Source organism: Canis lupus, chromosome 12 (genome assembly GCF_011100685.1).
Source record: "Canis lupus familiaris isolate Mischka breed German Shepherd chromosome 12, alternate assembly UU_Cfam_GSD_1.0, whole genome shotgun sequence".
Taxonomy (NCBI): domain Eukaryota; kingdom Metazoa; phylum Chordata; class Mammalia; order Carnivora; family Canidae; genus Canis; species Canis lupus.
In genome coordinates, this window is record NC_049233.1 from 23,019,843 (window position 1) to 23,034,127 (window position 14,285).

Here is a 14,285-nt window from a genome sequence, read left to right on the forward strand (position 1 = left end):
TAACTCCCGTGACTTCCCCTGGAACTTGTCCGTCTAGCTGGTCTTCTAGGGGAGGGGCCTGTTGTGCTGATTTTCAGGTGTTAGCACTTGGGGGAGCTGCTCAGTCCCCTGCCTGGTGCAGGGCTCACTGGGGGTTGTTTACCCCGTGAGGCCCCAGGAGGAACAACCGCAGTGGCGGGGCCAGCTCTGGAGCCCCGGAGTCAGCTCCCGCAGTAGCTACAGAGCTCTCCGTCTGCAGGGCCTGGAGGCGCCGGGGCGGGGCCGCTGCTCTGCTCAGCTCGGGGCAGGAGCGTCCTTGCTGTCCTGGGCCCTCCTGTCCTCTGCCTGTCCCTGGGGGAGGCCGGATCCTGGGCTGTGTCCAACGCCGTGCTCCGGGGCCTGCGCTGTTGGATTCGCACTCCTGGCCTCACAGCCCCCCTCCGTGGAGCCACCCCCGAGCCCCCCGAGCTGCTCCCGCCCCGCAGCCCCCTCCGCGGGGCCCCCCCAGCCCCCCCCGAGCTGCTCCGGGTCCCGCCGTGCGCGCTGCAGCCCTTAGGGAGCTCGGCACACTCTCCCGGGGCGCAGGTGTCTGTTACTGTCCCGGGGAACCCGAGGGCACCCCCGCCCTCCTGGGTCCTGCTCCACCTCCCTGCGAGCCCCTTTCCGCCCGGGAAGGTCGGTGCAGCTCCTGCTTCTCCGGGACGGGGCTCTCCTGTCCTGGGGACACTCACCCGGCCTCAGCCCGGCTCCTCGCGGGGCCCCTCCCCCTTGGAGGCCTTTTGTTTCTTTATTTCTTTTCCCCCGTCTTCCTACCTTGATAGAAGCGCGAACTCTTCTCACTGTAGCATTCCAGCTGGTCTCTCTTTAAATCTCAGGCCGCATTCATAGATTTTCAGGGTGATTTGAAGGTTATCTAGGTAATTTGGTGGGGACAGGTGGTTTGGGGACCCTACTCTTCCTCCATCTTGCCCCTCCTCCTTATAATAACATTATTGACTATATTCCTTATACTGTACTTTTCATTTCCATGACTTATTTATTTTATAACTGAAAGTATGTGACTCTTAATCTCCTTTATCTCTTTCATCCATCCCCTCACCTACCTTCTGGTAACCACCAGTCCTCTGTATTTAAGAGACTGTTTTTTGGGTTGTTTTTCAGTTGTGTATGTAAGTAAAATCATATGGTATTTGTCTCTGACTTATTTAAATTAGCATAATACCTTACAAATCCCATCCATGTTGTTGCAAATAGCAAGATCTCATTCTTTTTGGATGTCTGAGTAATATTCCATTCTGTATATATGCCACATCTTCTTTCCATTTGTCTATTGATAGATACTTGGGTTGCTTCCATATCTTGGCTATTTTAAATAATACTATGATAAACATGGAACTTCATATATCATTTCAAATTGGTGGTTTTTTCCCTTTAGGTAAATAACCAGTAGTGGAATTACTGGATAATTTGTTATTTCCATTTTTATTTTCTTTAAGAAATCCACATACTGTTTTCCACACTGGTTGCACCAATTTAAATTCCCACCAACAGTGTATGTGAAAGTTGTTTTTACTTTATAGACTCACCTACTCTTGTTTTTTTTTTTTTTTGTCTTTTTTATTTTAGTTATTCTGACAGGTATAAGGCGATGTGTTATTTTCACTTTGATATGCATTTGCCTGATGATTAGTCACATTGAGCATCTTTTCATGTGTCTATTTGCCAATGTATTCTTTGAAAAAGGTATATTCAGCTCCTTTGCCATTTTTTATTTGGATTATTCAGTGTTTGTTTTGGTGTTGAGTTGTATAAATTCCTAAATATTTTGGATACTAACTCCTTATCAGATATGTAATTTGTGAATATTCTCTCCCATTCAGTAGGTAGCCATATCATTTTTTGATGGTTTCTTTTACTGTGTGAAAGCTTTTCATTTTGGTGTAGTCCCACTAGTTTATCTTTTTTTGTTTCCCTTACCTGAGGAGACACATCTAGAAAAATGTTAAGGCTGATTTCAAAGAGATTACTATGGGTTTTTTTTTTGAGGATTTTTACGGTTTCATGTAGGATATTTAGGACTTGAGTCCATTTTGAGTTTATTTTTGTGTATGGTGTGAGAAAGTGGTCCAGTTTCATTCTTTTTCATGTAGGTCTCCAGTTTTCCCTATACTAGTCATTACAGAGACAGTCTTTTCCCCCATTGCATGTTCTTGCCTCCTTTATTGTAGATCAATTGACCATGTGAGTGTGCATTTATTTCTGGGCTATTTTGTCCCATTAATCTTTTTTTAAAAAGATTTTACTTATTTATGGGAGATACACACAGAGAGAAGCAGAACATGCAGCGAGAGGCAGGCTCCTCGTGGGAAGCCCAAACTGAAACTTGATCCCAGGACTCCGGATCATGCTCTGAGCCAAAGGCAGATGCTCAACCACTAAGCCAGCCAAGTATCTCATTGTCTCATTAATCTGTGCATCTGTTTTTGTGCCAGTACCATACTATTTTGCTTACTATAGTTTTGAGGTAAATCTTGGAATCTGACATTGTGATATCTCCAGCTTTGTTCTTATCAGATTATTTTGGTGATTTGGGGGTCTGCTGTGCTTCCATACAAATTTTAGTATTATTTGTTCCAGGTCCGTGAAAAATTCTGTTGGTATTTTGATGGGGATTGCATTAACCTGTAGACTGCTTTGGGTAGTAAGGACATTTTAATGATTTTAATTCTTCCAATCCATGAACACAGAATAGCTTTCCATTTGTGTCATCTTCAATTTCTTTCATCAATGTTTTATATTTTTCAAAATATAGATTTTTTCACCTCCAAGATTGTTTATTCTTAGGTGTTCTTTCTGGTGATGTTTTAATGGAATTTTCTTAATTTCTCTGACAGTATCTTATAGACGGTACTCAATAGATGTTTGATGAATTCCTGAGGAACACACAAAAATTCTTTTATGATACAATGTTGCCATACCCAGTTAGTTCCCTATCACAGAAAAAGATTTAGAGAAGATGTCAACTTCCCAGTGTAAATGTGGAATGATTGAATGATATTCCTGATTCTGGTACAAAGGCTAGACTGTCTGTTAGGTGAGAAATGAAGCAAATATGAAGAGTGAGAAAAGAGAACACTTCTAATGATCAATATGTACCCACATTTATTTAATCCTCACACCTGCTCATGAGTAGATACTATTAATATCCCAAATTTACAGGCAAAGAAACATGGGATATAGGGAAGTAAAGTAATGTTCCCTAAGCCAGAGCCAAAATTGGAGTCTAAACATTTATATTCTAGAAGCCCTGCTTGTAACTACTGTTATATAGTCCGCCATTTAGGAGCTAAGATGCTATAAATAAAATCAGGGAAAAAATGAGTTGGCTTACCAGAAGTAATGGCTGTTCCTTATCTTTAAATGATCTATTTTTTTGTGTATTGGCATATTTATTTTGATTAGGGACCATACACGATGTTTGAGGATAGAGAAAGCAAACCTTTTGAGTAGCATGTATTTATAGACCTATATTTAATTGTGCATATTTCCTTTATTCTCTAATTCATTTTATGAGTTTCAATCCAGGGCTTTTAGAATAGTATTTTGAAATTGGGACAAATCTCAACTCTGTGGTCAACTACTATTCAACAAAGCAGGAAAGAATATCCACTGGAAAAAGGACAGTCTCTTCCATAAATGGCACTGGGAAAATTGGGCAGCCACATACAGAAGAATGAAACTAGACCATTCTCTTACACCATGCACAAAGATAAATTCAAAATGGATGAAAGATCTAAATTGAGACAAGAATCCATCAAAATCCTAGAGGAGAACACAGGCAATACCCTTTTTGAACTTGGCCACAGCAACTTCTTGAAAGATACATCTATGAAGGCAAGGGAAACAAAAGCAAAACTTAACTATTGGGACTTAATCAAGATAAAAAGCTTCTGCACAGCAAAAGAAACAGTCAACAATACTAAAAGGCAACCTACAGAATGGGAGAAGATATTTGCAAATGACATATCAGATAAAGGGCTAGTATTCAAGATCTATAAAGAACTCATTAAACTCAGCAGCAAAGAAACAAAACAATCATAAAATGGGTAGAAGACATGAACAGAAATTTCACTAGAGAAGACCTACACATGGCCAACAAGCACGTGAGAAAATGCTCCACATGACTTGCAATCAGGAAAATACAAATCAAAACCACAATGAGGGGCAGCCTGGGTGGCTCAGCAGTTTAGCGCCACCTTTGGCCCAGCACATGATCCTGGAGACCCAGAATCAAGTCCGAAGTTGGGCTCTCTGCATGGAGCCTGCTTCTCCCTTTGCCTATGTCTCTACCTCTCTGTCTCTCTGTTTCTCATGAATAAATAAATAAAATCTTTAAACACACACACACACACACACACACACACACACACACACACAATGAGATACCACCTCACACTGGTAAGAATGGCGAAAATTAACAAGACAGAAAACAAATGTTGGAGAAGATGTGGAGAAAGGGGAACCCTCTTCTGTTGGTGGGAATGTGAACTGGTACAACCACTCTGGAAAAAAAATATGGAGGTTCCTCAAAAAGTTAAAAATAGAGCTACCCTATGACCCAGCAATTGCACTACTGGGGACTTACCCTAAAGATACAGATGTAGTGAAAGACCGAGACACCTGCACCCCAATGTTTATAGCAGCAATGTCCACAATGCCAAACTGTGGAAGGAGCCACAATGTCCTTTGACAGATGAATGGATAAAGATGTGGAATATTACTCAGCCATCAGAAAGGATAAATACCCACCATTTGCTTTGACATGGATGGAACTGGAGGGTATTATGCTGAGTGAAGTAAGTCAATTGGAGAAGGGCAATCATATGGTTTCATTCATATGGGGAATATAAATAGTGAAAGGGATTACAAGGAAAAGAAGGGGAACTGAGTGGGAAAAATTAAGAGCTGGAGACAAACCATGAGAGACTCCTAACTCTGGGAAACAAAGGGTTTTGGAAGGTAAGGTGGAAGGGGATGGGGTGACTGGGTGACAGGCACTGAGGAAGGCACCTGATGGGATGAGCACTGGGTGTTATATGTTAGCAAATCGAAATTTAATAAAAACAAACATTTAAAAATAAGCATATATACATATATATATACACTGAAAAGAGGAACTTAGTGGAAGTTTAAAAAAAGAAAGACTGTAACAAAAGACAAATGACTTAAAATGACAAAAGCCAAAACTGTCAAACAGCATTTTGAAGCAAGTGAACAGCTACATGAAGTGGGGAGCAGTAGGCAGAAACCACGTGGAAGCTGAAGTGAGGAACAAGTCCTAATCCTGGCTATGTTTTACAACTGTTCTGTACACCTTGTAGACACTGAAAGATAGGCAGCTTCTACAATCTATTGATCTTGAAGACAGATGTTTATGCAGTGATCCTAAAGGTTAGCTATTGAAAACATGGAAATATATATACAAAAAAAATAGTTCTATTGTTTCATTCCTTTGATTTTTTTGAAATATTTGCTGCAAGAGCAGAAGTGCTAGAGAGAGGGAATGATAGAAAGGGAGGAAAAACCACTTGCTACTGTTTGCTATTTTCCTTGGCCAAATGGAACCAGAATAAAGGGGGACAAAATACTAAACCCAAGTGTAAACTAAGAATCCGGGGGCTTCTTCCATCCTGGGGTGATGCATGTGCATATTCATCTTTTGGCACATTTGGGAAATCAAAGTTCTATTCTTTACTCAAATGCCATTAAGTTATTTAGAGCTAGATCTAGAGGTTTCATATTTATTATCATGAAGTATAAAGCCAAATGTCCCTTTTTCAGGAGCACCATAGATTAACAGATTAGAATGTTTTCCACATGTCCATTTTTACTGTCAAGAGAATTTTAAAGAAGTTTTCCAGCTTCCGCAGCTGAACCAGATGTCAGTGGGTCCCACAGTGAAATGAAATTGGCAGAGTAGCCTTCTCATGACCCTGGGGTTGTTTTATCAGGGATCAGTTTAATGTCTAAGAGCCATTCCTTGCTGAAGACTGTAAAGTTTTTGGGTCCAGTCTGCCACAATTACAGAATCTGCTGACTTGTTCGAACCACTGAAACCAAGCAATATTTCTTATAACTTTTCTCACATGAATCTATAATTGTTGTTTGTGTTGGCACAAGAAAAGTAAAGGGTCTTATTTCCACTGTGCATTTCTGGTCTCTGGTTTCAGGAACATCAGTAGAGAATCATTTTACCAGCCACATTTTTTGTTGGGTAACTAAGTCCTGGTGATTTACCCTATAGATCCCTCTACTGTGTTCTCAAATGACCATGGGCAAAAAGATAGTGGATGGACACTTTGTAAAATAACTGTAGGAGTTAACACAATAATGTTTTTTTTTTTTTTCATTGCTAGCTTTGGTTCAAGATTTTATGGCCAAAAGTCCAAATGTGGTTATACTAACATATTTCATTCTTTCTTTAACTTTTAATTTGTCATTGTTAATGTAAAAAGCATATTTAAAGTAGACATACAGTTTAAAACAAAATAAAATGAACATGCTTCTTACTGCACAGTTTAAGAAATAGAGCATCACCAATAGTTTTGAATTCCCTTTGAGAATTATCTTTGATTACATGTCCCTCCTCCTACAGAAAATTCAGTTTTTATTAAATTTGCTACAAACTCTTTTGCCGTGTCTCCTGCTATATATGTGCAATATATTTCCTAAGTATATATCTCAGAATGAATTGCTGCATCATAGGGTATGTACATGCTCAAAAAAATTTGCAGAATTTTTATAGTGTTGCAATATACTATGATTGCTAATTTTGTCTATTTTTGAATTTCATATACCTGAAATATTACTTTAGATATTCAATAGTTTTTCTATACCCATTATTAGTTTTTTTGAGATGAATCCTGTGATTACACATAGCTCTAGATATTCCTTATCACAAAGTATTTCATTATGTGAATATGTCCTACTTTATTCAATTCATTTGAGATGTAAATTGGGGCAGATTTAGTTTTAATTACCAGCTTGCTACAAACTGTTTTTGCTGGGTCTCCTCCTATATATGTACAAGAGATTTCCTAAGTATATATCTTGGGAATGAACTGTATCACAGGGTATGTGCTCAAAATTACTATAAAGAGCCAATTTATTCAAAGGTAGTTGTATCACCACATATTTTGCTTAGCAGTATGAGACTTTCTGTAACCTGACACCATTACCAGCGCTGGATATTCTGTATATCCAACCCTGGAATATCTGACTTTGAGATATTTGGCAGCATAAAATGGAATTTATTTTCATTTGCTTTTTTCTAACTAAAAACATGGTTGAATACATATTTTATGTTTATGTGGCATTTGTATTCCTTTTTGTGTATAATGCCTAATGGAGTCCTTTGACCAGTTCCTTACTTGTTTCTTTCATTTTGCTTTTTTTTTTTTTTTTTTTTTAAGGAAACTCTTCCTGTATAACATACATATAGAGAAGAGCACAAATCATAAGTGTACATATCAGTGAGTGTTCATAAGCTTACCCACATCAGAAAATAGAATATTACCAGTCCAAGATGCCCCTCTGAAACTCCCCCTCCCACATTATACTATTCCCATCTTAACATCCATCACTATGGATGAGTTTTGTATGTTTTGAATGTTATTAAATGTAATACAATATATACTTTATCATGTCTGTCTTCCCTTGCTCAACAAGTTTTCTTGAAATTCAAGTATGTTGCATGTAGTAGTGTTTTATTAATTCTCATTAATGATAAATGTAGATACCACCATTTTACATAAGTTCTCTTGCTGACGTACGTTTGAGTTACTTCCAATTTTGAGCTATTACAAAGAGTATTAGTGTGAAAATTCTTGAACATATTTTTTTGGTGAGTAAGTGTATACATTTCTGTTGGTATATATTTAGGAATGGAATTGCTGAGTTTTAAAGTATGCATATGTTAAAAAGTGATGGTATCAATTTAAACTCCCCCCAGCACTGTATAAAAGTGCCATCTGTTCAGAAGTCTTGCCAATACTTACCAGACTTTATAATTTTAGCAATTCTTGTGGCTACCCAGTGGTATCTCACTGTTGCTTTAATTTACATTTCTCTGATGATTAATGGAGTCGAACTCTTCATAGCTTAATGACCATTAGTATAAGCTCTGTTGTAAAAATGTTTCTTCAACTCATTTTTTCAGTATCTCTTGGGCTTTTAATCTTTATTTTTTTAATAGATTAGTAGGAGTTCTACATGTAGTCAGTATTACTATTCCTTCATCAAATATATGAACTGCAACTATGTTTCCCCACATCATGTTTTTTTTTTTTAATTTTACTTTCATAATGCATCTCCTTCTGTTTTAATAATCTTAATATTTTGGAAGCTTTAGATTTTCTGAAAAAAATGTGAATACAGTACCAAGAATTACCATATTAACTGTACCAAATTACCATAACCAATTACTCCTATTACTAACATATTTTATTAGTATGCATCCTGTTGTTTTGGGGTGGAATATCCTACAAATGTCCATTAGAATAAATTGGTTGATAGTGCTGTTCAGATCAACTCTATCCTTACTGATTTTCTACTTCCTTGAGCTATCAATTACTGAAAGAAGTATGTCAAAGCCTCCAAATATAAGAGGGAACTTATATATTTCTTGTTTCATTTCTGTCAGTCTTGCCTCAAGTTTTGATGCTGTCCTGTTAGATGCATATATATTTACAATTGTTATTTCTTCTTGGATAATTATCCTTTTGTCATTATTAATATGCTTATTTATTCCTCATAATTTTCCTCATTGTGATGTCTGCTTTGACTGAAATTAATATTGCTACCCTACTTCTCATTTGATTGGTATTATTATGGTATGTATATATGAGTCTTTATTTAAAAAGGATTTCTGGTAGACAACAAATAGTTTGGTTTAAGTTTTTATCCATTCTGACAATCTCTGTCTTCAAATTGGTGCATTTATACTATATGTATTAATGTATATAGTGTATATAAAATATATATATACAAATACATTTGAAATGATTAGAGATTATAGGTGGATTAATATCCATCATGTTTGTAAATGTGTTCTATTTGTTGCATTTTTAAAGAATTTTTCTCCATCTTTTTCAACCTTCTCTGGTTTTAACTGAGGATTTTCTATGACTATTGTATCTTAGTATATTGGTTATAATTCTTTTAAAAAGCTTTTAGTGATTTCCCTAGACTTTCCAATACACATTTTTAACTTTATTCACCTTCAAATAATTCGATAGCATTTCATGTATAGTGCTGGTACCTTATAAGAGAGTATCCCCAATTCCTCCCTCCCATCCCTTCTAACATTGCTGTCATTCATTTCATTTATCCTTAGGCTAAAATTACTGCATGTTTTGTGGCTATTATTACTTTGAACAAACAGTTTACTAGATGTACTAAGAGTATTTTGAATAAAAGATTGCATTTTACTTTCATTTATTACATCTCTGCTCTTTTTTAAAGAAGATTTTATTTATTCTATAGAGTCAGAGGGGGTGGGGTGGGGGGCAATGACATGGGCAGAGGGAGAGGGAGGCTCTCTGTGAGGAGCCTGATGTGGGACTTGATCCCAGGACCCTGGGATCACTATGAACCAAAGGCAGACACTCAACTACTGAGCCACCCAGGTGCCTCTCTGCTCTTCCTTTCTTATGCATCTGATTTTTCTGACATAGATAATTTTCCCTATCTATGAAGAATGTCTTTATCATTTCTAGTAAGGCAGTTTATTGATGATGAAATCCATTATTTTTTGTCTGAAAAAGCCATTGTTTCTCCAACACTTCTGAAGAGTAACTCTTTCAAATATAGAATGCTAGAATTATGGGTTTTTTCCTTAGATATTTTAAGTATTTCACCCTACTTTCCTGTTGCTGGCATGATTTCTAATGAAGAATCCAATGTAATTCTTATGTTTCCATACAACTAAGATGTTTATTTTCCTCTGGCTTCTTTTTTCTCTGTCTTTAGTTTTCTGCAATTTGAATATGATATGCCTAGGTGTAGTTACTTTTATATTTATCCTGCTTGTTGTCTCCAAGTTTCTTGGATCTGTGGTATGATGCCTGACATTAATTTTGAAATACCTTCAGATTGCTTCAGATATTTCTTCTACTCTGTTCTCTTCTTCTTCTCCTTCTGGTATTCCAATAACACATATGTTACACCTTTTAAAATCATCCCATAGTTGTTGTATAGTCTGTTTTTATTTTTTCCATTATTTTTCTCTTTGCATTTCAGTTTTATGAAGTTTCTTTTGACATTTTTAAGCTCACTGATTCTCTCCTTGGCTATGTGCAGTCTACTGATGAGTCCGTCAAAGGCAGTCTTCATTTCTGCTACTTCTTACTCCCCTAGAATTTCCTTTTAATTTCTTCTTAGATTTTCCATCTCTCTGCTATATTCACATCTCTTTTTTTGCATGTTTCTGCATTTGCCATTAAAGCTCTTAACATTGTACTTATAGTTACTTTAAATTCCTTGTCTGAAAATTCTAACATCTGTGTTATATCTGAATCTGATTCTGATATTTTGTCTCTTGAGGCTTTTGTTTCTTGTTTCCTTCTTGGCTTTTGGCTTATCTTGTGATTTTTAGTTGTTTATTGAAAGCCAGACATGTTGTATCTGATGGCAGAAGCTAAGGTAAATAGGCTGAACATGTGTGAGAATTAGTTAGTCTAACTAGGAGTTTGGCTGTTTTAATGCTTGTTGTAGCTGTAATAACCAGAGGCTTCAAATTTCTCCAGTTTCCTTGATTTTGCATTACCTCTTTATGTGGGATTCCCTAAATACTCCTCCTTAGAGTTTATATCTTGTAGCCCTTTCAACTTTAATTCAGTGTTATTATGCTGAGGACTTATTGGTGTTATAAGGTGTAGGGGAAGAGGAAGCATTTTATAATATTAAGATTCTCAGACTTTTGGGACACCTGGGTGTCTCAGTGGTTGAGCGTCTGCCTTCTGCTCAAGGCATGATCCTGGGGTTGTGGGATCGAGTCCCACATTGGGCTCCTGCAGGAAGCCTACTTCTCCCCTCTGCCTGTGTCTCTACCTCTCTCTCTCTGTATCTCTCATAAATAATCTTTAAAAAAAATATTTTTAGACTTTTAGTGAGCCTGTGTCTTAGGAGGTGACCTTCACAGGTGTTTCTCCAATAGTATCACTTTTTTTTTTTTTTTTCTTTTTCTACCTCGTTAGTAAGACATGAAGTCTGGCAGGGACTGGAGGGGCATGGATATCCTTCCTCAGCTAGGATAAGGCTCTGGCAAAGTATTTTTCCCTAGAGAACAGGCCTTTGAAAGGAGAATGCTCTGGTAATATTGCATAGTGAATATTCTTCCTCTCTTCTTGCCAAACCACAGGAAGAGCTTTCTCAGCTCCTATCAGAACTTGGTGGGGTTTCTTGAGGTAAAGCTCAAGAAACTGTGATGACTCCTTTGAGAATGGCTCTAGGAGTTTCTCCCCATTCTGCTTATCCATGCTTAGTCTCCAGCAGTTTGTCAAAAGTATCATTTAAGTGTTACTAACAGGTAAGGAGATCTCAGTTGTGCATCTGTGGATTTGGCTATCTCCATATTTCAGGATGGAAACTTGCCTGCAATCTCAGTTCCCTGATGGGTCCAAGAAAATTCATTTAATTTGTTAGATTTTTTTTCTCATTTTAAGGATGAGGGTGATGATTCCAATCTCCTTATGTGTGGAACTGATACGATGGTTGTATAATATCTTTTTATGGACAGAAAATTCTAATTTCAGTATAGTCGACTTATTGATCTTTTTCTATTTTGTTCACTCTTTATTTTCTCTTATATTATTTACTTCCACACTTAGATTTAGAAGCCTTCAGGACCTGGTTTTATGTACAGTAGGAGGAAAGGGTTAAGATTTTTTTCTATGTGGTTATCCAATTGAACAAGCACGATTTATTGAAAAGATCATGCTTTTCCCAATAAACTCTATTGATGCTTTTTACTACAAATCAAATAACTATGTATTTGAGTCTCTATTTCAGCTTTCTATTTTGTCTTTTTGTTTTTGGTTCATATGTCTATCCTTGCATTATTACTTTGCTATCTTCTTGATTTTTATCTTTATAATAATAGTAATCTGATATTACTCAGATTTGAAATTCTTTTAGATTACCTTGACTGTTTTAGATCTGCAGGCCAACATCAATTTTAGAAATATACTTGTAAATTTCCACAACCCCCCCCCCCCGCCCAATACAAAAAAATCCCTGCTGAAAATTGTATTGGGCTTGCATTGAATGTATAGATCAATTTGGTGAAAAACAGCATTTGTATAGTACTAAATATTTCATGCCAGAAATTTATCTCTCAATGTTTAAAAACTCTTTCCATAAAATATTATGTTCCCTTCTACAAAGCAATAGTACACATCTGTGGTTAGATTTATGCCTTATTTGATATTTTAATAATACTACAATGGGAAATTTCATTTTGTAATGAAGTATTAGTTATTGGTATATATAGGAATAACGTTGATTTTTGTATATTATGTTTGTGTTCTGTAGTCTTCCCAAATTTAATTACTGATTTTAATAACTTATCTAAAAATTCTTTTAAGATTTTGAATATGCAATGATAACATCTGAAATAATGAAGATTTTATGACCTCCTTTCTAAATAGATTAGTGGTTTTTTTATGTCAGTAGATTACATTCAAAGGATTTTATTTAGGATGTCATGAAATAGATTTGACTGTGATTTTTCTTTATTGTAATATTCTTGTAGGATTCACTGACAAGGTTATACTGGATTCATGAAATGATTTGGGAGGAGAATAGTGGAATTGCATATCTAATATTATACTGGGGCTTCAACAACCTTAGCTGCTCCCGTTGCAACTTAAGAATTTGCTCCCCTAGTGTTTAAGACTTGTTTTTAAGGGACACCTGGGTGGCTCAGCAGGTGAACTCTGCCTTTAGTACAGGATATGGTCCTGGAGTCCTGGGATTGAGTCCCACATTAGGCTCCACTCTAGGAGCCTGCTTCTCTCTTTGCCTATGTCTCTGTCTCTTTCATGAATAAATAAATAAAATCTTAAAAAAAAAAAAAAAGACTGGTTTTTAAATTTTAGGCAAGTGAAAAAAAACTGAATAGTGAGAAACACTGAGTACCAAATGTATGGTATAGACACATTATACACTGAGATAACAATGTATCTTTTCATTATTAAAGTTCGATTTGCCAACATATAGTATAATACCCAGTGCTCATCCCATCAAGTGCCCTCCTCAGTGCCTGTCACCCAGTTACCCCATCCTCCCAACCGCCTCCCCTTCCACCACCCCTTTGTTCATTTCCCAGAATTTGGAGTCTCTCATGTTTTGTCTTTTTAAAAAAACTTTTAAAATAGCGATTCCTAATATATAATATTGAACCTAATTTTAATTCTTGGAATAAAACAAGTCCTTAGTTAATGAGTTATCTTTTTATACATTACTGTATTTGGTTTACTAATTATTTAGGATATGGCATCAATATTCATGAGTGAGAGTGGCTATAGTTGTCCTTTTATATGCTGTCCTTGATTGATTTGGGAACCAGAAGTGTATTACATATGAAATGGGATAGGTTCTGTATTTCAGTTTGTCTGAAAATGTTTGTGTAATACAGAAACTACTTCCTTTATGTTCAATATAACTCACCTATAAAAGCAACTGGGTCTGATGTCTTCATTGTGGAAAAAACGTAAACTACTATTTCAGTGCAGATCTAGTTCTTTTCTCAATTTTTGATCATTTATAACATTCTACAAATTTTCTCTTCACCTAATTTTTCAAATATGTTGGCATAACCTTTTCTTATGTTTTGTTTACCACAACACTGTACATTCCTTCCATCTTTTCATCTCTCCTTATGACATCAAAGTGAAATAATCGAAGAAGTTCATAAAGCCATTCAAAGTTTCACAGAAAAGTAATAAACTGTTTATAGACCTTAGGAAGAAACATTGCAACACTTCCAGATGAATTTAACATAGGAGAGAAGTAAAAGAACAAATGAAAAAGGAATAGATATGAATGAACTTAGGGATTTATCTGTGAGACATGATAGAGTGAAGTCTTAAAAATTTACAGAGCAGTAACATCTTTGGGTTAATGGATTATAAAAGAACAAATATGTGTTTAAAAATGAGAGTTACTACCAAAATATTGCAGGTAACAAAAATAGTTCTTGAAGATACTATTTAGAGGAAATACAAAAACAGACATGAATCTAGGTT

General features: G+C 36.4%; 1 protein-coding gene and 1 long non-coding RNA gene across 9 annotated transcripts in view; one reads left to right on the top strand and one right to left on the bottom strand.

The window, feature by feature from the left end:
• LOC119874186 overlaps nucleotides 1-14,285 on the top strand; it is a 160,379-nt gene that overhangs the window by 58,865 nt on the left and 87,229 nt on the right. The gene's annotated exons all lie outside the window — the stretch shown is intronic.
• Nucleotides 1-14,285, bottom strand: part of HMGCLL1 (3-hydroxymethyl-3-methylglutaryl-CoA lyase like 1) — a 204,923-nt gene that overhangs the window by 41,377 nt on the left and 149,261 nt on the right. The window contains exon 8 of one of the 8 annotated variants that reach the window (XM_038554358.1): nucleotides 2,673-2,912. The exons of the other annotated variants lie outside the window; for them this stretch is intronic. Within the exon in view, the coding sequence (XP_038410286.1) occupies nucleotides 2,844-2,912 (69 nt within the window). The 3' untranslated portion in view covers nucleotides 2,673-2,843. Of the gene's footprint in view, nucleotides 1-2,672; nucleotides 2,913-14,285 lie in introns of those variants that run through there. 8 annotated transcript variants of the gene reach the window in all.